This window comes from Panicum hallii, chromosome 9 (genome assembly GCF_002211085.1).
Source record: "Panicum hallii strain FIL2 chromosome 9, PHallii_v3.1, whole genome shotgun sequence".
Taxonomy (NCBI): domain Eukaryota; kingdom Viridiplantae; phylum Streptophyta; class Magnoliopsida; order Poales; family Poaceae; genus Panicum; species Panicum hallii.
This window is the reverse complement of record NC_038050.1, coordinates 2,274,407-2,299,252: the sequence shown is the minus strand read 5'-3', so window position 1 is coordinate 2,299,252 and position 24,846 is coordinate 2,274,407. Positions and strand designations below refer to the sequence as shown.

The 24,846-nt window shown below is 51.1% G+C and overlaps 5 protein-coding genes across 7 annotated transcripts; 3 read left to right on the top strand and 2 right to left on the bottom strand.

Annotated features, from left to right (window-relative positions):
- Positions 1-1,473, top strand: LOC112875468 (chaperonin-like RbcX protein 2, chloroplastic). The gene is made up of 5 exons (XM_025939333.1): positions 1-412; positions 634-725; positions 838-895; positions 991-1,056; positions 1,165-1,473. Exons 1-5 carry the CDS (start codon positions 143-145, stop codon positions 1,285-1,287), a joined length of 609 nt encoding a protein of 202 aa, XP_025795118.1. The 5' UTR covers positions 1-142; the 3' UTR covers positions 1,288-1,473.
- A 5,651-nt stretch (positions 1,474-7,124) lies between these two features.
- Positions 7,125-8,638, top strand: LOC112877693 (polygalacturonase-like). Its single transcript, XM_025942052.1, has 3 exons — positions 7,125-7,610; positions 7,731-7,959; positions 8,052-8,638. Exons 1-3 carry the CDS (start codon positions 7,125-7,127, stop codon positions 8,630-8,632), a joined length of 1,296 nt encoding a protein of 431 aa, XP_025797837.1. The 3' UTR covers positions 8,633-8,638.
- Positions 8,639-9,249: 611 nt separating this feature from the next.
- Positions 9,250-14,028, top strand: LOC112873805 (polygalacturonase ADPG2-like). 3 transcript variants are annotated; one of them, XM_025936865.1, is made up of 9 exons: positions 9,250-9,613; positions 9,754-9,830; positions 10,263-10,626; positions 10,741-10,883; positions 11,060-11,112; positions 11,233-11,323; positions 11,413-12,875; positions 12,970-13,198; positions 13,313-14,028. In XM_025936865.1, exons 7-9 carry the CDS (start codon positions 12,024-12,026, stop codon positions 13,885-13,887), a joined length of 1,656 nt encoding a protein of 551 aa, XP_025792650.1. In that variant the 5' UTR covers positions 9,250-9,613; positions 9,754-9,830; positions 10,263-10,626; positions 10,741-10,883; positions 11,060-11,112; positions 11,233-11,323; positions 11,413-12,023; the 3' UTR covers positions 13,888-14,028. The 3 variants fall into 3 exon arrangements, with proteins under 3 accessions (XP_025792650.1, XP_025792649.1, XP_025792651.1); XM_025936864.1 differs by lacking the exon at positions 10,263-10,626 and having other exon boundaries at positions 9,754-9,933; XM_025936866.1 differs by lacking the exons at positions 9,250-9,613; positions 9,754-9,830 and having other exon boundaries at positions 10,154-10,626.
- Positions 14,029-14,108: 80 nt separating this feature from the next.
- Positions 14,109-19,938, bottom strand: LOC112873804 (probable cellulose synthase A catalytic subunit 2 [UDP-forming]). Its single transcript, XM_025936863.1, has 14 exons — positions 19,534-19,938; positions 19,209-19,401; positions 18,749-18,996; positions 18,552-18,651; positions 18,270-18,456; positions 17,728-17,994; positions 17,298-17,643; positions 17,075-17,212; positions 16,838-16,963; positions 16,540-16,752; positions 16,123-16,378; positions 15,701-15,903; positions 14,949-15,299; positions 14,109-14,867 (listed from the first exon to the last, which is right to left on the bottom strand). Exons 1-14 carry the CDS (start codon positions 19,561-19,563, stop codon positions 14,283-14,285), a joined length of 3,243 nt encoding a protein of 1,080 aa, XP_025792648.1. The 5' UTR covers positions 19,564-19,938; the 3' UTR covers positions 14,109-14,282.
- A 2,430-nt stretch (positions 19,939-22,368) lies between these two features.
- On the bottom strand, positions 22,369-24,303 carry LOC112875506 (remorin 4.1-like). Its single transcript, XM_025939381.1, has 2 exons — positions 23,515-24,303; positions 22,369-22,916 (listed from the first exon to the last, which is right to left on the bottom strand). Exons 1-2 carry the CDS (start codon positions 24,166-24,168, stop codon positions 22,725-22,727), a joined length of 846 nt encoding a protein of 281 aa, XP_025795166.1. The 5' UTR covers positions 24,169-24,303; the 3' UTR covers positions 22,369-22,724.
- Positions 24,304-24,846: the final 543 nt, after the last annotated feature.

Here is a 24,846-nt window from a genome sequence, read left to right as displayed (position 1 = left end):
AGGCCAAACGGCACTACAAGTCTTCTTCCCCCTTGCGCCACTCGGTTTTTTTTATACCGCACCGCCGCCGCGGCTGCTCCCCTGAAGCCGGACTAGATTGGTCGGAAGGAACAAAGTTGTCTGAAGACAAGATAGAGAAAGGATGGCCGGAGTTCAGATGATGCCGGCGGCGGTGGACGTGAGGGCGGAAGGGGGCGTGGCCGCGCTGAGGAGAAGGCGCGAGGGGGCCGCTGCCTCGGGCGGCTCGGCGGTGAGTACCGCCAGCTTGTTCGCGGGCGACTGGAGGAGGAGGCCTCGCCGGCCGTCCTGCTCGGTCAGGGCCCTCAGGCAGGGCCGGAGCAGCAGGGGCGGGCTCGGCATCGTCTGCAACCTCGGGGGGCAGTACGAGGATACCTTTGATGACGTCCAGCTGGTACGTTGTGCTGCTAGTCTGCTACTGTAGTTTGCCTTAATTACCTGTCAAGCAGGTCTTACACTTCTTCGTCTTGAACATAAACATGTTTTGATTCTGCTATGATTTAGCTTAATTACCAAGATAAAACCTCCTGTTTCCAATGAAAATTAGATGTTCATTTCTCCTGGTGTATGATTACTGAATAGAACTTCCTGCTCCTTTTTTTTTTTTGCTTGCAGCAACTGATGAACTACTTCACCTACAAAGCCGTCAGGACCGTGCTGACCCAGCTCTACGAGATGAACCCACCAAGCTACCGTTGGTTTTACAAGTAAGTAATAGCAAGAATTCTCTCTGTCCTACCACATATCGTCGATCTATTCATTTTCACGTACGAATTCAGCTCACGGTTGCATAATAAACATGTTCTTGTTCTGCCACAGCTTCGTTGCTGTCAACAAACCTACTGATGGCAAGCTGTTCCTTCGTGCTCTCAGCAAGGTAGTACAGAGATAAATCCACTGATACCCTGCTGCACATGATCTTGTACTCCTGCAAATCAAGCTCATACAATTGCTGGCTTTGTTGTCATTCAGGAGAGACAGGAGCTTGCAGAACGGGTGATGATAACCAGACTTCACCTGTATGGGAAATGGATAAAGGTAACTGGTGGAATGGAATCACTGCCCGTGTAGTCTGTCTATTGCCAACCAACCTGCTGCCCAGTAGTTCAGCTATAGACTGACGTTTTGATTCTGGATTGCTGTCAGAAATGTGACCATGGAAAGATGTACGAGATGATCTCCGACGAGAACCTGATGCTGATGCGGGAGCGGCTGATGGAGACGGTCATCTGGCCAACCGATGACACCAACACGGAGAAGATCGGCTGAAGCCGAGGTGTAAAAGTAAAATTCTTTTAGGTTGCTGATTAAACTTAGCTCCTTAGGTAGAGCACTGTGGTTTCTGCATCAGTCTGTCAGCTGTATATAACTGGAGTTGCAGTAGAGAGTACACATTTCTCTGGGAAGTGTTCAGGAACAGTGTGTGGCAATATGAAGTCTTACAGTTCTGATTTACCTTGTAATTTGCATGAATAATGAAGCTTTAGTTCATTACAGAGTTCAGATTGTCTCGAGTTCTTTTGGAAGCTTTTGTAATGTTCCATTTTGACTAACCACATCATCCATGCATTAGTTGCAGGCTTGACAAATATACAGGAATGTTGCAGGAACCAATTAACAAATACAGGGTTGACAGTGTTCCAAGCTAACAGTTCAGTGGATGCTGAACCTGTTGCTTTGTGTTTGAAAAACGCAAGAGCTCGATCAGAAGCTTGTGTTTGTAAAACCTTTTGCGATCTAAACCCATCAACAAGCACTCTTGCAACACCTGTCTGCTGGCACCTCACTAACTGCTCATCCCTTGGGTGATTTGATTTTCCCTTTCTGCACGGCCTGAGCTTCGTACCGTCTGTTCCTGAGCTGTGCTGCCTCGCATGTCTCACGCGCTGGTGCGCGCCTCGTAGGGAGGAACCGGCGATCTAGGCCCGAGCATCGCCGCTCCTCGGACGCTCCTCCGCGGGTGGCGTCCAGGCCTCTCAGACGAGGGCGTGACGGCGGGCCGGAGCGTCTGCTCTGCTCCCTCTGCCGCCAGATATCCCCAGTCCACGCAGCCCACCGCTACAGTATCTGCCGGAGCAAAAGCTGGCCTGGACAACCGCCTCCGTGACCTGTATGTAGAAGGCCCATCGCCGTCCCAGGGCTGCAGGCCACGCGGCTCCCTCCGCGCCGCCGCCGCGACGGCAGAATCTCCGGAGGAGCCGGACTGTGAGCAGCGAGCGCATGGAGCCGGAACGTCTAGGCGTAGGCGAGCGGATGTCTGCAGAGGCTCGTATGGAGCGCACGGCGGCGCGGGCTCGGGCCGGCTGCTCCGGCGCCGCCCCGGAGAATTTTCCGACACAGGGGTCGTTTTATAAATATTGGATGAAATATTTTCAAAATACCCCCGGTTTGGATCGGATCGCGACCCGATTTAAGGGTTATTTTGTAAATATTGGATTCTATATTTTCAAAATACCCTCTGATTAGGATCGCGATCCAATTCAGGGGTCTTTCTGAAAACTTCTGGGTCCAATATTTGCAAAAGCCCCCGTGAACTCGGACGGCTGTGCTCAAGGTCACCGACGGTCGCTGCGCCGCCGCCGCCGTCCTCCACATTTTTGTTCCGTCCAGAGGCGCAGAGATGAGAGGTCCATTCTTCGATCAGGCCCTGCTCCGCGTGGTGAAGGAAGTTAATGGCCCTCAGTCAACTCGGATTCCGACTCCAGCTGGACTCCGGAGCATGGCGGCAGCGCTCCCGGCCCCCTTCTCCGCCGCCGGCGGAACACGTTACCGCCGATATCCCGGCCGCCGGCACGCCACCCCCGGTCCCGCACGTACGTCTCGACGCGCCGCACCAAAAACCTGACGACGCGCGTCGGCCTTCGTCAGGGCGGTGGTCAAGAGCGTGTGGGCCGCGTACATCATGCTGCTGGTCTCGGTGATTCCGGCGGAGTCATCATAACAAAAGAAATTCGATGCTGTTTCATTGTTTACTGGCGTTGCCTGTCGGAGTATGTTTTAACATCTTCTCATCCGTCGATGATGGTTGAGGGTACCAATCAAAGCTGGACTTTGGGAGGTTGTTTCCCAAACAATTTTTATTTTTATTTCAGTGGGGGCGGTTCAGATCAGAACTTTCAGATGATATACTGCATAAGTTCACGATCTGCAAAGAAGTTTCCGTCCACAGCAGTTGGCAGCAATTGGTGCTGCAGTGTCTATGCTGGTGAGGAGAGGCACGCCACGGCTGAAAATGGCAGAGCACAGTGCTTGCCGCCTCGCCGTCGTAACCTCTTGGGTTGTCTCGTCGAGTCAACGCCGCCGCTCGTGGTCAGGTGGACTCCAGGCCCTCCGTCCCCTTCTTTTTTTTTTTTTGAGGAAGTCCGTCCCCTTCCTCTGCGGCAGCGCCACACCACCATGTTGCTGCGCTTGGGGACGGCTGGCTCACCGCGGCGCCTCCGCCGCGTGGCCTGGCCGCGACGTCGGAGCTGCTTGCCGCCGTGCCGCGCCTGTGAAAAAAGACCGGCTTCATTTTCTGGGCCTCGGGAGTAGACTGGGCCGAGCTGATGCAGCCGTACATCGGCCCACGCGACGCTGGCAGTGGCCCCCACGGGGTCGGATCCGCCGCATGTTCTCGATTCGACGGATCATGTGGCCCCAGGGGTGGACCGGTCGGTTCCCCGTCCCCGCGGGCACTGTCCTTCCCGCCGCCGCCGTCCTGACGCGCAGAACGCAACGCCTGGCTCCGAGGCTCCGACCCATTCAGGTCGACCGGCTTCTGGACGCGCAGCACGCGGGTCGCAAATGCCGAGGACCTCGCCGCGCCGGCGCGTCCTCGTCCGCCGCGGCACCGCTAACATGGCCGCCGGCGCCTTTGCTTCCGCAGCCGCAGCCGCAGGAGCTAGAGGCGCCAGCAACACCGCAAGACGCGACGCCATTGGCAGAGCTACGAGTACGATGGGCAAGGCGGCGGTCGAGTAAGTAGCAGCTTGCAGTCTGATAGAGGGAGCAAGGTAACCGCCCGGAGACTTTGAGCTGGCGCAGCTGCTCCTGTCGCGTTGCCTGCTCATCAGCTTGGTCGTTGCGGCATGGCAGGGAGATAGATGTGCCTGAGTCGATCCTCCAACTGCAGGTTTCTCTTCCCATAACGCGAATCCTCGATCGCATGTAATTTGCCTGCTCGCTCGCTGCCGTTTATTTGCACGTCCGGCAGCGCACGAGTGTGCTTGCTCAGGTGAGATCAGGTCCATCCGATTCTTTAGATTGAGTCGATGATACAGTATGTTGGGGCATGCCGACAGCAGTAACAGCTCCGGTTTCATTTTCAGGCTACAGGCCATTGGGACAACTGAACTTTGATGAGCGACGCCAAAAGGGGCGGAGCAGAGCAGCACAGCAAAGTGGTTTTATTTTCGGAATTTGGACAAGGTACATACTTTGATGGCCAGCCACAGACCCATGGCAGACTTGGATGCTTTTCATATCACTGTCAGTATCATCAGTATGCGATTGGCGGTTGGGAAGAGCCCCGGCCAGCTCTAATTTCATCCCCTTCAGGCTTCAGTATATGCGAGGCCATTTGTTCTGTCCGAGTTGTCATGTTGCTCCATTCAGTTTCAGGTTTTCAGGAGAAGTCCTGCTATAGTGTGTGTGTGTGTGGGTGGGGGGAGCAGACGTACAATTCCGCATGAAAGATTCCATTCCACTCTTTTTAAAAAAAGAAGAGAAAGATTCCATTCCATCTCCTTCATATCCACAAGGTTTGGTTGGCCAAATAGCTAGGTCTTGTATTTTTGAACCGAGGGAGTACTGAACGTATACCGATCAAATTCTAGTGACGATAGCTTGTGGCAATTTCCATTCTTCTCTAGGTTGGTGCATCAGGGTGGGTCCGGAAGGCAGAAAACTGACGTCAGCGATCATCGGTGAGTCAGCACGGCGGACGCAATAATCTATCACACTCATCAAATATAATGTCGATCTCGTCATCTTTTCTTTCCCGAACGGAAAATTAGTTACCTAATAAAGTAGTGTAGAGGGATCAATTATATCATTTTTTTCGAAATAAAGGATCAATTTTATTATCCCTTGACCAATATATATATAATCCATTCTACACGTACTTGTATCTACTTTTACATGTGTATCTCATGACGTAAGACGTATCTGACCCAACGAAGAGCGTGTACGTGAAGTATGTGATCATACTAGAATATCTACGATGGTATATACGTTGAGAATGTGACCATACATATAGTATGTGGACATACTAATTTTTATATACTAGTACTAAGGTATAATTATAATATATTTAAAAAATAGGGGTGTATTTAAATTTTTTTATATATCCTTTTGACGTATCTTAGAATTAGTATATGAACATACTCAAAGTGATAAATGAGTATGCGGATATACGCACAGTGATATACTGATGGTGAAAGTGGCTATAGACGAATGTGTATACACCCACTACTCGTACGTGAATGAAATGCGTTAAGAGCTAGCATACCACACCGTACACGTCTCATCGTTCAAGTAGGAGTGCTCTGCTCATATGTGTAGAGTCGTTGGAGCGAGCTAGCTTGTTTGTTCACGTGCACGGCCACCGTGCACCCTTGGTGGATTATTAGTTGGCGAGATATATACGCGCGTGCGTCCCTGTCACGGACGCTGAACGCACGCACGCGCGACACCTAAGCATGCATGCACGGGCGTGTAATTAGTCGATCCCGATGATGCTGGTGCTTGCGTAATCTGTAGTTTCGTGCACGCGATTAATTATTAATCCTAATCAGCCAAACCAATGAACCAATCCGTCATCCATAGTCTTGTTGCCGAACTCGGTCGGGTCACTTGCCCTTCGATTCTTTCGTGTGCCGTGTTACAAACACGACCAGACGAACACGATCGGACCGGTGCATGGAGATGGAGTTACGTTGCATCCTACATGTGTCAAGTGAAAGGTCACTCACTACATGGGGGATCGATGAGCTAGCCCGGCCTGTGCAACTAAGCATGACACTGACTGAAAAGTTTTCAGCCTCGATCTACAAACAATAAAACTTAAATGCACGTACGTACCTTTCGGAGCCTAATGATGCATGATAACGGCTACCATCGACGATCGCGACGTGTCAGCACCAGACTCGGTACTAGCTACCTGCATCCTTTTGCAACTTAGCTAGATGACCGGCAGGGCCAACTACCGGTACTTAAGCTTGCATGATGAGGGCTCCGTCCCGCACGTCGGTGGCCTCCCGGCCGGGCGGCGGTTCCGACCGGCCGGCGGCTTGATCCTCCGCTTTTCGTGCGCCGGAAGGAGCAACCACCGCCGCACGATTGGCGTCACGACGTGATACCTCGTCGTCTGCGTCCGGCCGGCCTGGGGTGAGCACGTACGTGAGCTGAGGTAGCGGCAGCAGCAGCTTCAGTTCTGACGTGACCATCTGTCTCTGAGCAAGATCTTCACACGATACGCCCGTCGTCGCTGTCTGAAGATCTAGATGGACGTACGGGCCAGTATCCAGCACGGCAGCTCCTCAGCTTCACCTGAACTGAACCAGCATGCTCGTGTGCGTGCATCTGCAGAGAGTGTCTACGCCAAATAGAGAGGATTTTAAACGATCAAGCAGGCAGGCAAATCTGCGAACTTTTCCTTCAATCTTTGCCATGACAAACAAACATGCATGCTGGAGACACGATTCAGGCACATTTTTTTTTCTACGTCTGCTAGCTGATCGAAACGAGCTTGCGTCTACCAGCACGCATGCATGTATCGATCAGGGTGCGTGCGTTCTTCATCCGCGTCTAGCTATCTGAAATCTGCACAGGCTCCTGCTCTATCCAAGTTCTGGGCCTAACCCTCCTCCTGCCTGCATGTGACTCTGATTCTTCGCACGCAACACAACCCCGGCCTTTGCTTTCCTCCCCCGCCGGCCAGCTCCAGGAGTCCAGCGCGCGCACGCGCCTCCATTGCATCTCTCCAACTCGTATAAATAGGACCACCGCTCCATGGACAACATCCAATCCAACACCACCAGCAAGCTGCTCGAGCAGGAACCGCAACTACTTGTGCAGCTGCGTAAGCTCAAAGCCTCCTCCTGTGACCTTGTTCATTAGCTCTGGCAATGGCGTCCACCAGGCTGCAGCTCGTGTTCCTGGCGCCGATCATCGCGCTGCTCGTCTCGTCCGGTGCTCTAGGCGCTGCCGCCATGGCCGGGTCTTCGCTGGCGGCGGCGCAGAGCGGCGTGTTCAGCCTGGACAGCTACGGCGCCCGCGGCGACGGGACGCACGACGACGCGCAGGCGCTGTCCAACGCGTGGAAGGCGGCCTGCGCCTCGCCGCGCCCGGCAGTCGTGCTCGTCCCCGGTGGCAAGCGCTACCTGCTCAGCGAGGTCGTGAAGCTCTCCGGGCCGTGCAGGTCGGCCAGCGTCACGCTCACGGTGCAGGGCACGCTGGTGGCGTCGCCGAACCGGGCCGACTGGAGCGACAGGGACAGGAGGCACTGGATCGTGTTCCGCGCCGTCGACGGGCTCACCGTCAACGGCGGCGGCGTCATCGACGGCAACGGCGAGACGTGGTGGAAGAACTCGTGCAAGATCAACAAGGCTCTGGTAAGCACGGTGCTGCCGCGTACGTACGATCGGTGTCGTTGGTCGTAAATTGCTGTTGGAAAGTGTCATGATAACCTAAACAGCTCAACTAACTGACTGACTTTGTTTTTATGTTTGCAGCCGTGCAAGGAGGCCCCAACGGCTTTGTCGTTCCACTACTGCACGAGTTTGAGAGTGCAGGATCTGAAGATCGTCAACAGCCAGCAGATCCACATGTCCATTGAGGACTGCACTAACGTACAATTGGCAGGCCTGTCCATCACCGCTCCTGGCACGAGCCCTAACACCGACGGCATCCATATCACCCGCAGCAACGGTGTGCAGGTCACGAACTGCAAGATCAAGACTGGTGAGCAGTATTATCAGTACATCCATAATCATTCAAAAATCATATGAAAGGTTAGTTGTTCTTAGTTACTAAATTTTGGTTGGGTTTTGCAGGAGACGACTGCATCTCCATCGAGAACGGGACGCACAACCTTCACGTCTCGCAAGTCGTGTGCGGCCCGGGGCACGGGATCAGCATCGGAAGCTTAGGAGACGACGACTCGCGCGCTGAGGTCTCCGGCATCACCGTCGACTCGGTGCGGCTGTACGGCACGACCAACGGAGCACGCATCAAGACCTACCAGGGAGGAAGCGGGTACGCCAGGGACATCACGTTCCAGAACATGGTCATGGGCGGCGTCAAGAACCCGATCATCATCGACCAGAGCTACTGCGACAGGGCGAAGCCGTGCCGAGAGCAGGGGTCGGCAGTGGAGGTCAGCAACGTGGTCTTCAGGAACATCAGGGGGACGACCGTCACCAAGGACGCCATCAAGCTGAGCTGCAGCAGGAATGCACCGTGCCATGGCATCACCCTTCAGAACATCGACCTGAGGATGGAGGGCGGCAACGGCGCCGCGGAGAGCACCTGCCAGAACGCCAAGTGGAGGAAAGCCGGGACCGTCCTTCCACAACCGTGCACCTCCCAAAACGAAACTAGGCGGCAGGTAGCTGCAACTGAGCAGCCCCTGTAGCACATTCATGTATATATATTCTTTTATAGAAGCATCATTATTGTTGCATTTAAACCTGGAGGTTTATATGAAAGTTAAGAAAACAGCTCATGTGCAGGAATCCCAAAGCAACTGACTGCCACGAAACCCAGACAAAGAAGCAAGCATACGACGACTTCAGTTAGATCCGCGGACTTGGGCTGGGCTGTACTTGGGAGTTGGGCCTTCATTTGGGTTGGTGGCGTTAGTAATCATTTCTCCTACACACGAAAAGTGAGAGTAGCCTTTTTTAATAAATAAATAAAAGATAGAAAGAAAAGTGAAAGTACGTGAGTATACTTCCCTGCTGTCTCCCAACAACCGTCTATAGACGGAGACCGTCTATCGATCCGTGGTTGACTGGACCGTGCATCGATGGTAACACGTCAACCAAGGGACTATTGATGGGTTCTCGTACTTGGGCCTTCATTTGGGCCCAAAAGTGAAAGAAAGTAGCCACGAGCCCCCGAGATGTGCAGCTTGCTTTGCTAGCGTACTCCGCGACCCGGCCGCCCCTCGCCTCTTCAATTCTGTTCTGCATCGCCAAAACCAATCCCAGGGTTCGGCTCGAATCGCATCGGCAGGGCAGGTTAGGGTCTGGCGATCCTGCTTGGAATATTAGGTTAGGGAGATGCGGCGGCAGATGGAGGTAACAAGCGCATGGACCGGTCAAAAGAAGACAAAGATCCAAAGCACACCGACCTCCGCCTCCGGGGATATCGGCGAGGCCGAAGAAGAGGGTGACGCTGTTCTGCCATGATTATTGCCAAAGAACGGCCGGAGCAACTCGAAGGCCTTGATTGGGGCCAGGATGAACTCGACGAGAAGATCGATTGGTATCTTCAGCAGTTGAACCGTGACCTCCCCGATAACGACGACGATCGTTTCTGGGTTCACTGCGATGACAAACAGCGCCGGGAGATGAACCAACGGCTCGCCTTGTGCCGGATCAGAGCTCATGAGGTCGGTATCTGTTATCATCAGAGCATCAGATGTTCAGATGTGGTGACAAGATCATACAAATTTATCCTTTTTTTTATTTTAGTTTGAAGCATCTTCTCTGGTATGTGTTTTAATTTGCTTTGTGTGCCTTATATCTGTAGATAAAGGATGAATGTCGGGAAATTGACGTAGCAAATCTGAAAGCGATCTACCCACCGAATGTTCTTGAAGACAACGGGTACTTTAAGTCGTATGAGCACAAATTTGACTGGTACTTTGATCCTCAATACTGCAACTATGCCCGCTTCCAAGACTACCAGCGGCTTATGCTTCGTAATAATGTAGGTAGCATTCGGCTGTATGCAAGTTTCATTGTTCAATTATGTTCCTTATAATTAATTAGTTTAAGGTGCTTTCTGTTCTTGTTGGTGTTTCATTACCATATTTGTTTAGAACTTCACAGGAAAGAACTTTTGGAAATAGTTCTGTTCATTTCTAGATAGGTTGGCACTGGATATACTTAAAGAAAGAACTTTAGGAAATTACATCACACCGGTTAGTCATAGGTGATAGGTTGGCACCGGATATATAGTACTTCTCTGGAATGGCATTGATGACATGTACGAGGTTGCTAGCAATGAGTGTGCTAGGTAACGTTTTCATTGTACAGGGGGAGTATGAGGAGTGGGAAGATTACCGAAAAGCCTGTAGTACGCTTGAGGGTGACCAAGAATTTGTCCAGTTATGGGAAAAGTTACTAAGTAACACTAAGTTCTGCATGATGTGACCAATTGCAAAATTCTAGTCATATGTTGTCATGGTCTGATTGCCCTTTATGGCATGCACGGTTGATGGATTTCTTCCTTACAGACAACTCATGTAAGGTAAACATCCCAAAATTGTCTGTTGTGATAAATCAGCGTTGTTTATTGTAATGTATTTGATGCTATGAAGTTTCACACGTCACGTCCTTAAGCTGTTTGTTGTTTAGCGTTCAAAAATTGAGAGTTTGGAAGAAGGTTGCTAAGCAAAAGGTAAAATTATTGCCTGAATACACTGAATTAATGAACTTGCGCTGCTCCTTCTTTTCCATTTATTCCAGCTTTATGTGCTTGATGAAAAAAACTTTTATTTCCTTCACTGCTTAGATGAATTTTAAAGAGGCTTTGAAGGAAGTGTATTATGAAGGAAAGTATACCTTGTTTAGATTTGAATGGAAATCTGAGTTTGAGAACGATGATCCGACTCCTGGCCCTGTGGAGCATCTCGTATGTCACCCTTCTTCAAAGATGTAATTCACTTACCATCTCTCTCCCTCTTCCTCTCCCTCGCCCTCGATCTCAATCTCTCGAGTTTTATCATCGGTATCTAATTCTTTCATATGTTCTTTGTCCAGTATAACACCCACTTGGGATCAAAGTCTAGCTAGAATTTCTTCACATTAAAGCAACCTGTGTCTATCTGTAGGCTGAAAAGAAGGTGCTGCTTATCAGTTGATCATGGAAGCTGTCAAAAAATTTGTTAGTGGATTCTTTTTCTTTCCGAGATGTTAGATGTACCATTCTTCTGGGTTTAATGCATGTTTGGATTCACTTTATATTACTGACTGATGTGGAGGCTATGCCTAAATTTACTTTCAGGTTCCAAAACGGAAGACATATTACGATTGTGCCGAAAAGAAGTTGGGCATTGCAAAAGAAATCGGCTTGATCCCCTTCAGCCCCTGCAAAAGTATGCACAGATTTGTCAGATTACATGTTCATATAACCAGATAAGACATGTGTGTTCTAACATACTTTGTATAATTCTACTTTTATTAGGTTCTACGTGACAGAACAATTCAGAGGTCACAGGCTCACAGCACATGAAGCAGGGGTGAGCCCTGTTATTGCCATGTAAAGGATAAGAAACTGCTGGCAATTGCAGTTGATGTATAGTTTCTACACTGGATCCAGTGTTTACTTCGTTCCCAGTATTGACTAATAATGTAGTATGCTTATGGCATGCCCTACCAAACTTGTAGCAGTGAAACATTGCAGTTAAACTTATTGTCAGCTCTTGGAACTGTGTCGTCAAAGAAATCCTTCCTATTAGGTCCCAGCCTCTCAGGTCACTTGAATCAGGCCGGTGTGCCGAACCACTGGAGTGTGGAGAGCGTCCACTGCCCAGTACGCTGTACGGGAGGCGGGCAGGCAACGGCTCAAGTTTTGCTGCCATCTGCGTTGCTCTGGAAGTTGTTCTTGTTTTTTGCCCCCACAACCTGCGCACATGGGCATGGCGACGCATCGATCACCTGCGTGCACACTCCAAATTCCGGAACTCGCATCTGCCAACCTAACTCTCCCGCGTTACTCTTCTTCGCAAGCAACGCAACCACCCCTCGCCTCGCCTTACCTCTCCCAGATTCCATGGCTCTAGCTCCCGCGCATATATGCCATGGGCGTGCTCCTTGGTCACCACGCCATCCAGCAATCCAACGCGAAAGCAAAGCAACAAGCAGAGCAACTGCGTTCGCTGGCACAAGCTAGCTCTGCCGCCAATGGCGTCGCCGCGTCTTGTGCTCGTGGCGCCTCTCCTCGCGCTGCTCGTCGTGTCCGCCGGCGCGCTAGAGTCCGCGGGCGGCACGACGACCAATGGCACCTCGGCCGACGGCGCGAGCTCCCTGGCCAGCTCTGCCGATGGAGCCGACGCCGGGATCGGGGACGGGCCGCTGGGCTCGTCGGGGACGCAGGGCGTGTTCACCCTCGACCGCTACGGTGGCGACGCGCTCGCCGCTCTGACACTGGCGTCGCGTCTCGTGTTCGCGGCGCCTCTCCTCGCGTGGCTCTTCGCGCCCGGCGCTCTAGAGGCCCCGGGCACGACCAACGGCACCTCCGTCGACGGAGCCGCCGCCGGGACCAGGGCCAGGCCGCTGGGCTCGAGCGTGTTCGCCCTCGACCGCTACGGCGCCCGCGGCGACGGGAGGCACGACGACACGCAGGCGCTCGCCAGGGCGTGGAAGGCGGCGTGCGCCTCGCCGCGGCCGGCCGTCGTGCTCGTCCCCGGTGGCAGGCGATACCTGCTCAAGCTCGTCACCCTCCACGGCCCGTGCAGGTCCGGCGTCACGCTCGCGGTGAAGGGCACGCTGGTGGCGTCGCCGAACAGGGCGGACTGGAGCGACAGGGACAGGAGGCTCTGGATCGTGTTCAGGAGCGTCAGCAAGCTCACCATCAATGGTGGCGGGACCATCGACGGCAACGGCAACAAGTGGTGGCCGCACTCGTGCAAGATCAACAAGGCTCTCGTAAGTGTGGTGCCGCCCCTTCACATGACCTGGATAATTAGTTATAAATTGAAAATTGAAAGTGTCCTGACCCAGCTCAACTTTTTTTGCGCAGCCGTGCAAGGAGGCTCCAACCGCGCTCTCGTTCCACTTCTGCACGAATTTGAGGGTGGAGGATCTGAAAATTGTCAACAGCCAGCAAATCCACGTGTCGGTGGAAGACTGCACCAATGTGCAGCTGGCACGTTTGTCTATCACTGCTCCTGACACGAGCCCAAACACCGACGGCATCCACATCACTCGAAGCAAAGACGTGAAGGTCACGGACTGCAAGATCAAGACTGGCAAGTAGCATCGACATCTTCACAGCTCAAAATCATAAATCAAATGCTTTTTGTACTGTACCTTTGGGTTTCTTTTTAACCAAATACTCTGCTTGTTTGCCGTGGATTTTGCAGGAGATGATTGCATATCAATTGAGCACGGGACGCATAATCTTCATGTCTCGAAAGTTGTGTGCGGACCAGGGCACGGAATCAGCATAGGAAGCTTAGGAGATGACAACTCCAGAGCTGAAGTCTCCGGGATTAACATAGACACAGTGCAGTTATACGGCACAACCAATGGAGCACGGATCAAGACGTACCAGGGAGGAAGCGGGTATGCCAAGGACATCACATTCCAAAACATGATCATGTACAGCGTCAAGAACCCGATAATCATCGATCAGAACTATTGCGACAAGAATAACCCATGCAAAGAACAGAGATCAGCAGTGGAGGTTAGTAATGTGGTATTCAAGAACATTAGGGGGACAACAATTACCGAGGACGCCATTAAGCTGAAGTGCAGTAAGCATGTCCCATGCCATGGCATTACCTTGCAGAACATTGACCTGAAGATGCAGGGCGGCAAGGGCGCCACAGAAAGCACCTGCCAGAATGCAAAATGGAGGAGATCGGGGACCGTTATCCCACAGCCTTGCACTGCCAAAAACTATGAGTACGAGGGATTGGAATTGAGCAGCATTTAAAAAGTCAGGGTATGCATAATAAAGACGTAGTAAAATGGCAGTGTTTGTTACTGTATCTGCGAATTGGTGGTTGTAAAATTCCTGTAAATTCTTCTTTACAAAGCAACAACAACTGATTCTCCAGGGTTAATGCATTTGATATTGGCAGATGAGATTTGAATTTATACACTAAATCAACCTGCTGGGCCGCACATGATTAATTGATACTGTCAGACACTTCCAAACAAGGCAGTGATATTAACTTATCGATAATCGATATCCAAATCCAAGGTACATATTAGTGCATACGAAAGTAAAGTTCTGACAACAGAGTTCCTACCATAATAAAAAGTGTCACCTGCTGATAACTTACAACACAATGGGTGCCAATTACATTCCTATTATGTTCGACCATTCTAGCAGTTGATGCCACATTTTACGATATCAGGACCAGTGACTCGGGTGGTAAATGGATCGATGCGAACCCACAGCAGGGAAAAGATCGATGCGAGGAGGATGGCCCAGACGACAACAATGGTGGGCGTGCGGTTCTGCCTCCCCATGAGACCCTTGAGGAAGGGATACAAGTGGACAATCACCCAGAAGGCGAAGAAGAGCTTCCCAAAGAGAGGCCCCCATGATTGGTAGCCGCTGTTGATCGCATAGGAAATGCCAGCAACCACACCAACCAGGTTGATGATCAAAATAGTGGTTGGAGGGATCAGAAGCGTTGTCCACTTGAACATGTAGAGCTCCGCAAAATCACCTTCTTCATCAGTGGCCTTAGAGGTGACAGTGAAGCTGGTATCAATACCAGCAAGTACTTTCAGAAGACCTTGGAAGACGGCAAATAAATGGGCAGAAATACCACCAATAACCCAAAACTGCTCATTCCTCCACCATTCATCAATGCCAACACCACTCCACCTCATCTCAAGGATACCAGTGGCAAAGATAGAAATAAAAAGCAATATAAACCAAATACTGGCAAAGTTGCTAATCTGCATTCCATAAGGGGGAAAAGTCAATATCAATTCTTTCATAATTCTGCCAGCACAAGTACATAAATGCATGTGTCTTACCTCTGGGATGATGAACTTCCCAGTGAGAAGACAAACAGCCGGCAATATGCAGTACAGGAGGAGTGGGATTGAGGTGAGTGGATAAATTGTGGTGTTCACATATGCAAATCTCTCCAGGAATTTAAGCCGTCCTCCATAGCCATACCATATGGGACAATGCCTGCTGAAAAGAATTTCAATGGAACCAAGAGCCCATCGAAGCACTTGATTCAGACGATCTGAAAGGTTGATAGGAGCAGATCCCTTGAAAGCTGGTCGCTTAGGCATGCAGTAGATCGATCGCCAGCCTCGAGCATGCATCTTGAACCCAGTGAGGATATCTTCTGTAACAGAACCATAGATCCATCCAATCTGCAATTAACCATTTCGAAGATTTACAGTGAATAAACATTTTTCTCTCTTCAATTGAATAATAAATAGATCATTTGCAACAACAGAAGTAGATATTTATAACAAAATTCAAAAGTTGTATGCATAGACCAGACAACAAAACATTAATTCATATCTCAATATTTCCCTGTACTCCCTCCGTCCCAAATTATTAGTCGTTCTGGCTTTTCTAGATACATAGATTTTGTTATGCACCTAGACATAACATATATGTATATGCATAGCAAAAACTATGCACCTAGAAAAACAAAAACGACTAATCATTTGGGATGGAGGGAGTACATGCTAGTAGCAAGTAATAGCACGAGCATCAGCAATGCTGATTTTATAAACTATAACTTTCGGAGTTTAGGAACCATTACCTCAGATCCCCAGTCAGTTTTGTCCTCATAGCCACAACTGATGACATGGATAGCTTCTTTCAGAAGAGACTCTGGAGTTGCAGATTGTGGAACACCACCATATTCCATCAGAGTAGAGGCAACAAAAACACTGGACTGGCCAAATCTCTTCTCCAAGCTCATTTGAGACATAATCAGCGATTTCTCATCATCAAATTGAGAACCTATCATGAAAGTGAAGTGCAAGGTAAAAGTTTTTTTTTTAGAACAAGTGCAAGGTAAAAGTTGAGGGAATAAAGAAAGGCAACTCTAGTTGTCTACAGTATGTTACATTTAAAAGCAGATAAATAGTAAATAAATGGGCACCAAAATCGTGGTCTCCAACAATCAGCAATATTGAAATCACATATACTCTAATGAAAAAAAATTCAGCTCGATGATACCTTCAATCCCTTCCTCTATATCTTCAAGATTAAATACTGGCACAGAACTGTCTGCATGTTTGTGTGACTTCTTCTTTTCCGAGCTCTTCTTCTTAGATTTTGATGTCTTTATCCTTCCCCCACAGAGTGAAGAGAAGAAGCCTGGCCTTTTCTTTTTGATTGGAGGCTCATAACCATATAGGGCAGTTCTGTTAAACACACAACCAGTTCCCACATAAACTGGTCCTTGAAGTCCATCAAGACCTCTCAAGTTAATCTGCAGAAATACAGATAATTACCTGGCACATTCACTGGAATTCTTGAAAAGTTCATCACATAACAAGTATTGTCAACACTAATTCATTGAAATTTCTTTATGCTCACGAAAATGAGGAAGTGAGATGCCCAAAAGTATTTAAAAGGATATTGCTAGCTTACATCGAAAAACACAGTGTTCCTGTTTGCATATCGGTCATTCCTATCAATGCCATCGAACCTCTGAGGGAATTGGACATAACAGACACTCCTTCCTAGGTTTGGGTCCATAAGGAAGCACATAGCTTCTCGGAGAGCCTTGCTATTGTTGATGTAGTGATCACAATCAAGATTCAACAAGTATTGCCCATTAGTAAGGACAGCTGATACACGAACCTGCAGAAAGCATTCAACTTCCATTATATCCAAGTTATAAAAGTATCAAGATACCATTCGACATATATAGTGTTTAGCCACTCACAAGCGCATTCATGGCACCAGCCTTTTTGTGATGTTGGAATCCAGGACGTTTTTCACGAGACACGTAAACCAGACGAGGAAGTTCATTGCCCTCAGCATCAAGGCCTCCACTGTGACCTAAAAAAACCTAAGAATGACCACAATTTTGGGCTTAAAGTGCTTAGACTAATAACCACTGTGTGTTGGGAAATCAATCTGTTGGTCAAATAGTTTTTTGGCAACAAAAATTGAGCTTCACCTGAATCATTCCAGGATGGTCCCTAGTATTGTTCCCAGGCCAAGGTGTACCATCTTGCATGATCCATCCCTCCTCAGGAACTTTTTGTGCCTTGGCTACAAGGCCATTAATACGGACTTTGAATTCTTCATATTCTCTCTGTCAAGTATGTTTTCAAAATAGAAATCAATGCCATACAGCAGAAGGAACTGACAAGACCTACATGCATATAAGCCAAATATACCTTCATGGCCCGGCGGTCTTTAACAAATGAAGTTTGGACTTTGTCTTTCAAGTAATCAATTTTCTGAGCGAAGTACCACTCTGGAGCCCTAGGTTCTATGTTGTACTTCTTACAGAATGGTACCCATTTTCTAGCAAACTCTGAAGTTTCAGCGAGTGCATCAAAAGTCAGCATAGCAGCTCCATCATCAGACACATAGCAAGATACCTTGTCAACCGGATAGTCCACAGCAAGAATGGAAAGCACAGTATTTGCAGTGACAAGAGGAGGCTCTTTCATAGGGTCCACGGTACTGACAAAAATATCAACAGGAGCCAACTGAGACGGTTCACCTTCTCGGTCGTACCTGATAATGGAAGTAGCATTGTGAAATTTCCAGTATTAGAGCAACTGAAACAGTTCTGTATTCGCACTAAATATTTCACATCACCTTAGAGCCAGTCTATCAAGGTAGGTTTCACGGTTGATTGGGGACCACTTTGGGAACTGATCCAAGATCCAGGAGAGAGCAAACCAAATCTCACATATAACGGACAACAGCCACAGTGGATATGCATTGCGCACAGGATTTGTGATGCGGTAGTGCAGGAAAATGCATAGAACAATCAAACGTAGCACGATGACCATTCTGTAGGGATTTATTCTGGATGAAGGAATTGGCACTTTTCTTGATAGAGGTTGCCGAGTTTCATCATTCCTACAATTTGGACCCACAAAAGTTAATGCTAAAAGGGACATGAAAAGTCAGCATGAGCATGTTTGATAGAGAGATCTACATCCATATAATGTATAAGTAATTAACCCGAGAGCAATGCATAAAGTTTGTCCAAAAGGGCAGGATTTCACATACAGTTTTAGACTTACAAACACATTAAAGTGCAAAGTACTGTTAACAGTGTTAGTGCCTGACATAATGCAGGAATGGTACACTCAAAGCTGGTTAATGGTATACACAATCATATTCAAACTTACAGTAAAGCGTCTTCCATGTTATAGTCAGTAGATGCATCAATATCACCAACACCACGTCCTTCTGAGGGAGCAATGCTTGTCCCATTAGTCATAGGAATTGCACCCTTGTCCTTCATTTTCCATCCATCCACTCTCTCTTTCCATGCAACATTACCAAGGCTACCAGAGAACTCCCTTGATGGGTTTGCTGGTACGAAACAAGATGCACAAATTAGATCACAGCAGATGCAGAAGTAGACAGCAAAACATGAGATAGTGATGATTGTTGATTGATAAACATACGAGAATGATTCACATAGGGAAATTGATGTCCACGCCTGCCAATGTTCCCAACAGGAGACATCATATGATCAGGGGAAGCTCCAGGAATTTCTCCAGAGATCTGTACAATGAACTCATATGAAGAAACTGAGCATTAGTTTCATCATCTGACATGTAATTAATACAATCAACTTAAAAGTCTAAAATGCAGGTCCAACCTGGCTATGAGTGAGTGATGGGATATATCCTCGAGGGATCTCACCACTGTCATACTTCCCATGCCCAATCTCACCGCTGTCGTACTTAGCAAGGCCAACATCACTACCCCGTGAGTTGGTGCGCCAGGTGAGCATTCTCTCAGCAATCTTCTGCTTCTGATCCTGGTTGCCAGATGCTGGGTAGTTGTAGTCACTCACATCATCTGCATCAACATCCTCATTTTCCTCACCATGCACAGGAGGGCTCCCTAAACAATACAACACAATTTGAATACCACATTCATTGAAAGGGCAAGCTTCTGGTAAGAATCTGAATAAGTTTGCCAATCACTGAATTATTCTCTGCTCCTAGAGCTAAACATGCGAGCATCTGATTGATCTCAATAGCTGCTCGAGCCTAACCACGTCCCCTTAACCTGAACCGCACGAAAATCGATGGAGATTGCGAGGAGGGCATTACCCTTGTGGCGTTTGTACTTGGTCTTGCACTGCGGGCACGCCTGTGTGCCGTCCTTGCGCTCGTACTCGTAGCAGGGGCGGCACACCGGGAAGCCGCAGACGTCGCAGGCGGTGAAGAGCTCCCCGTCCGCCGCCGTGCCCACGCCGTCGCCGCAGATCTGGCACACCTGCCCGGCCCCGTGCTTCCCCGAATTCTTCGCACGCGCACAAACCAAAAACAAAAAACACAAAACACCTTCAGACCAAGGGCAATCCCCAACGGAACCGCACCAGAAAAAAAAAACAACGCGCGACATTCCCCGCCCCCCGAAATGCATGCCACTCACCGCAGCGCCGCTGCCGCCGCCGCCGTCCATGGCGCCCGCGCCGATCGCTCACCGGCCACCAATCCGAGCGAGACTCCACAACCGGGCGCCCCCGCCGGCTCACCGCATTCCTCGGCTTCCTCGGACCCGGACGGACGAACCCCCGCGTACCCGCACCGAATCGCCCCCGGGTTCGCACGCCGACGGAGGGGTCACCCCAAGCCCCAGCGGTGGCAGCAGCACTAGCACCGTCCGGCTCGGATTAGACGCTGGGAGCTCGCGCGGGACGGCGACGCGGACCAGAGGAGAGGAAAGGGACGCGGCACCGGCGAGGACGGCGACGGGATGGATTGGGGTGGAGTGGGGTTGGGGAGCAGCGCACACCGCCGCGGGTGAATTGGATCGGTGCGCCCGCCCCGCCCGTGTATATCACGATCAGTTCGCTTGCGGGGTTTAGCAGCCGGTGATAGGGGTGATAAACCCTATGATTTTTTGCGGATTAATTCTGGAATCGCGTGCGCGTCCGAGCTGATCCGCCCTTGGTTTGATTAGTTTTTGGGAGCGAGTGGGGAATAGCGGGGTGGGGGCCGGTGAGGTGGGCGGGGACCACGGGACAGTGACGTTGGGTGTGCGCGATGGCGTTCGGCGTACAGCTGGAGAAGGCGCGTGGGACCGGGTGGCAGTGGGTGGAGGCAAGGCGCGACAGCTGGTGATTGGTTGGCTGCAGAGCAGGGAGGAGTACTGATGGGAGGTCGACAGGAATGAATGTCTGGGGTCATCTTGATCAACAGGCAACAGCTGCACACATGCGCTGAGAGTCAAAACAATTCAAGTCCACCGTGTTGGTGTGGGAAGAGTGTTTTTCAACTTACTCCCTACGTTCTTGAATATATGTCATTTAGAGGTCTTTTTCTTTTGCAAGGCTGGTTAAAAATCCGAGCTCATTTACAAAGTTTACCAGAGCACGTGCAGCGTGCCAACGTTACTCATTTATACCTACGCAACAGGCCGCTGGATGGATCCAGGCTAGTCCTAAGGCGCGCATAGCCTAGTTTGAGGGCCTGATGTAAGCGCTCGTGGGCGGCCCAAGTGCTTTCTAGGCCTTCAGCCCACTATCCAGCGCGTACTAAGCCACTGAGCCCACTATGCCACCTGGTCCAACCCAAACTAATTCTCATCTCCCACAGCCCACAGACCCACGCTCAGCTCTAGCACATCTCTCGGCTTTCTCGCTTCTACGCCGCGACCCGCGAGCAACGCGCCGAATTCCAAAACCACCCCGCCAAACGCCTTCCTCGCGATCACGCCCGTGCCGTCCGGATCGTACCCGCAGGGCAGGTTAGGGGTTCGATCCTGTTTTGATTAGGGAGAGGGGGCCTGGCGGTGTGTGGCTGTGCAACCGGAGATGGAGGATCGCCGCTCTGAAATCGCGCTGCTGGCTGGAAAGGGGAACACGAAGAGCCGCGCACCCTCTCCGGCGAGCGAGGGGTGAGAGGCTGCTGGGACGGAGATGCTTCTGAGGATCTCGGCATGATTGCGCGGGACGATACCGAGCATTCTTCAGGCAACATTGTCCACGGACAAGAACAAGGGCCAGAGCAGATCGAAGGCGTTGAACGGGACATCGACAAGCAAGAAGGAGATCCATTGCTGTCTCGGGCGGTTGCACGATGGGGTTCCTGACGATGAGGAGGAGGAGGAGTTTTTGGCTGTCTATGATGAACAGCAGCTGACAGCGTTGAACCAACGGCGGCTCGTCCAGTGTCGCATCAGAGCCTGTGAGGTAACATGTTTGAGACTAGCATGCCCTTAGGCATACTGTACTACTTTTTGTGACAAAACGAAGATGGGTATCGCACAGCAATCGGTTTGATCACCCCCCCCCCCCCCCAGCCGTCACAAAAGTATGCGCAAATTTGGCGGCTATTATCCACATGTTCATCTCACCAGATCAGCAGATCCATGGGTACCCTTTTATCATTCTACTTTCAGGCTGTGCGTGATAACAGACAGTTCAGACTCCAGAGGTCACCACAAAAAGCAGAGGCGGCAATATCCAAGCGAAGAATGAGAGGCGGCGGGGACACTGGTGCTGATGCGCCCACACAGTTCATGCCGTCTGATCCACACCACAGGCAAATGATCGCCGTAAAAGCCTACACAGTTTCAACCATGTCGCAGCGGTGGTGACTCTGAACAAGCAGCAGTTTCTGCATGCGGCGTCATCTCGAGACTTGATCAGGTAGGAGGAATCCGCGACGTCGCAGGTCGCCTTTCGCAAGTGACTGTCCCCATCCGGTCCGCCTGGGCTACGGTGAGCGCCAGCGAGACGCGGCTAAGCATCTCGCCGTCGCCGATGTTACGGCCACGAATGATGCCGATTCCCCTGTCCACGCGAGAAGCTCACATCTTCCACTGGTCAATCACACCAGTCCCTCTCATGATTCGATCCTACCTTGGATGGCACCGATCCCCTCTTCCGATTGCATGGCCCCATTTCGAGGCTGCTGCCTTGTCATGAGGAAAAGGGCAAAACGATTGATCGGCCGACGTGCAGACGAGGGCGAGGAGGAGCTCTGTCCTGGTTCTCGAAGTCGCCATGCCGTTCTTCATCCGTCGCCATGATGCCTGACTGCTGATGCCATGTTCAGAGACAGGCATGAGAACGTGTGATGGTTCTTGAAAGATTTAGTAGGCATGTAGGAACAGTAGCTTCTGGTCATGATACGGGATGATGATCAGAAGTTAATGCATGCACCAATCATGGTGATGGATGATTCTATGCAGACAGTAGGGGAAACGCAAGAAAAACGTTTGTCCAAACTGATTCCTTCACATATTGCAGTGATGTGGCCCTATTCTCTGCACAAGTAGCAGCTCTCTTGCAGTGTTGGGGTTCTGAATGTTTGCACGGTTACGCAAACAAGATAACACCATACGGATGGATCGATATACAAGCCAACAAAAAGAGAAGAAAAAAGGCCACTCTGCGCCGTGATGGATCACAGGCATCGCAGGGCGGCGACAGTACATCGTATACAGCGTACAAATCTTTTTTACAATTAGGGTTCTCGGATGCAGAAGCATACATCGTCACACAAACGTGCTACTAGCTAGGCGTGATGGAGCAGCAGCAACAGGTTCAGGACACGCAGGCACTGGCCGGCTAGAACGAACAGGTGGTGCCGGAGGAGGGACGGCCGGGTCGCCGGCTAGAAGAAGGAGCGCTTGGTGGGCACCCTCCCGACGGCCTTCATGAAGTTGGCGAGCTCCAGCACCTTGGCCAGCTTGAGCCCCCGCTTGGCCTCCGCCGACGCCCGCTTCTCCTCCGCCTTGCGCCGCGCCTTGGCGATGTCGTTCTGCGTCTTCTCCACCGCCTTGGCGCGCTGCTCGTCCAGCTTCCTCTGTATGATCGAAGTGATGGAAACGAGTCCGTCAGTAAGGCGTCTCCAAACGATCGAGGAGATTGACATGCGTACAGTTGCTTAAACGCTCTGTTTATACTGCAGTCGAGATGAACATCCGGTCCGAAATAGCAAGACTAAGCATGTATAAGACATGATTGAAGTTATTTTTATCTTTCCTGATGGAAGTTAAATTTCAAGAGCAAATTGAGACCGAATATTTCGGAGTTCTCTGAAGATACCTATGGCCCTCTGTTTCAGTTTCCCTATCAGAAATCACACATGCTAATTGCGTCGACGATCATCTTAAAACCATATTGATTTTTACAAGGCTAAAAATTCAGCGCATGTGTTTGCCATGTTTTATTCTCTTTTTTCTCTTCTCGTGAAAGAACTATTAAGCTCAGCTGCAGACATATCTCAGACCTCACTTGATATGTTCAACTTAGGAAGCCAATAAGGTACTAGTACTCCGATATTGCAAGCACTCATAAGAATTTCAGAAATTAGGGGCACTCACGAGCAGCTATGGCGTACTGGAATCTTCATCCGAGAGAAAAAAAAAGAGAGGGGAAATTAAGAAGAAAGGGCTGATTACCTCGATCTTCTTGAGCCATGCGGATGCCTTCTCCACCTGCTCGGTCTCCCACCCGTTGATGACCACCTCCTCCCGCTTGAAGCGGTTGTTGATCTTGGCCACCTCCGCCGTCTGCCACGCCGTGACCTTGGTCTCCACCTCCTCCTTCTTCACCTGGCTGGCCTCCACATGCGCCGGCGGGGGCGGCGGCCCCGCGGGCACCACCTCCAGCCCGGACGCCCTGGACCTGGCCGGCGTCGCGATGGGGTGGCTGTCCGGCACGATGGCCAACGGGTTGGTCTCCTCCAGCTCGTCCTCGCCGATGCTGGTGAGCTGGTCGGCCCCGTTGTCGTAGCCGCCTCCGCCGGCGCTGCCGTTGGCGTTGGGGCCGGTCTGCATGGTCGCCCCGGCGGCGACCATGGCCGTGAACTCGCGGCTCATCGTCATGTACTGCTCCTCGGAGGAGTAGGAGCGGTGGCTGGCGGTGTCCCAGGACGCGGAGGCCGTGCGCGCGGGGGGCGTCGGCACGTCGGGGGTCAGAGGGTGGATGTCGCGGAACGTCGCGGTGCCCTCGTCCCCATCGCCGCCGTCGTTGCTGGGCGCCGAAGGCACGGGCGGCGGCGGCGCTGCTGCTGCTGCTGCTGCTGCTACCGGTGCCTGCTGCTCATGCAACATGTGGTGGTGGTGGTCTCCGGCGGCGGGGAGCTAGGCTGCACCATGCATGAGCAGGCCGCCGCGTGCGCGTCGTGTCGTTCGTGCTGCCGTGGATGCAGGGCGCTGGTGCCTGTGCCCGGCTCGGCTCGGTGCGGTGTATATCAAGGGAGGATGGGCGAGCAGGCACGAAGCCTGCCGGGTCAAGCGATGGCCATGGCTGATGGGATGGGGTCCGGCAGGGCAGGCCTTGTCCATTGGCGCGCGCGGGTGACACGTAGCTGTCGGGGGAATCGGCCAAGTTCTCGTCTCAGTGCATGCACACACACGCGCACAGTGTTGGGGGCCTGTGGGTGTGGTGGTGACCGGTGACCGGCGAGGCGGGGTGCTCCTGGCTTCCCGTGCACCTGGAGATTGGGGACAAGCTGCAACTGGGCGCTTGTTTAGTTGGATCGGTAGATTGCCCGAATGTTCCTTGACTGCAACAGGACACTTTTCAGTTCCAGATTGCAAGTTGCAACACTACTAGACTAGACTGTCTTGGGTAACTGACTGGCTGGTCAGGGTGGGTGTGAGTTTGAAATGGACGATTCTTTCCTGAATCCTACTGGAATCGGCTTGGGTTTGTAAATTTCTTGCAAAAACCGGTGTGTGTTGCAGAGGAGGCCTACGGCCTACCTCCTCGCGGTGAGGTAACAGTGG

Excerpts from the sequence above, each read along its gene's own strand:
- LOC112875468 (XM_025939333.1), top strand. The coding sequence starts at position 143 with ATGGCCGGAGTTCAGATGATGCCGGCGGCGGTGGACGTGAGGGCGGAA. Across the intron at positions 896-990 it reads TCCTTCGTGCTCTCAGCAAG|GAGAGACAGGAGCTTGCAGA; the intron begins GTAGTACAGAGA and ends GTTGTCATTCAG. Across the intron at positions 1,057-1,164 it reads TGTATGGGAAATGGATAAAG|AAATGTGACCATGGAAAGAT; the intron begins GTAACTGGTGGA and ends GATTGCTGTCAG.
- LOC112877693 (XM_025942052.1), top strand. The coding sequence starts at position 7,125 with ATGGCGTCCACCAGGCTGCAGCTCGTGTTCCTGGCGCCGATCATCGCG. Across the intron at positions 7,611-7,730 it reads GCAAGATCAACAAGGCTCTG|CCGTGCAAGGAGGCCCCAAC; the intron begins GTAAGCACGGTG and ends TTATGTTTGCAG. Across the intron at positions 7,960-8,051 it reads GAACTGCAAGATCAAGACTG|GAGACGACTGCATCTCCATC; the intron begins GTGAGCAGTATT and ends TGGGTTTTGCAG.
- LOC112873805 (XM_025936865.1), top strand. The coding sequence starts at position 12,024 with ATGCCATGGGCGTGCTCCTTGGTCACCACGCCATCCAGCAATCCAACG. Across the intron at positions 12,876-12,969 it reads GCAAGATCAACAAGGCTCTC|CCGTGCAAGGAGGCTCCAAC; the intron begins GTAAGTGTGGTG and ends TTTTTTGCGCAG. Across the intron at positions 13,199-13,312 it reads GGACTGCAAGATCAAGACTG|GAGATGATTGCATATCAATT; the intron begins GCAAGTAGCATC and ends TGGATTTTGCAG.
- LOC112873804 (XM_025936863.1), bottom strand. The coding sequence starts at position 19,563 with ATGGACGGCGGCGGCGGCAGCGGCGCTGCG. Across the intron at positions 16,753-16,837 it reads CTGGTGCCATGAATGCGCTT|GTTCGTGTATCAGCTGTCCT; the intron begins GTGAGTGGCTAA and ends TGCTTTCTGCAG. Across the intron at positions 15,904-16,122 it reads TATAGAGGAAGGGATTGAAG|GTTCTCAATTTGATGATGAG; the intron begins GTATCATCGAGC and ends CTTTCATGATAG.
- LOC112875506 (XM_025939381.1), bottom strand. The coding sequence starts at position 24,168 with ATGTTGCATGAGCAGCAGGCACCGGTAGCAGCAGCAGCAGCAGCAGCA. Across the intron at positions 22,917-23,514 it reads CATGGCTCAAGAAGATCGAG|AGGAAGCTGGACGAGCAGCG; the intron begins GTAATCAGCCCT and ends TCGATCATACAG.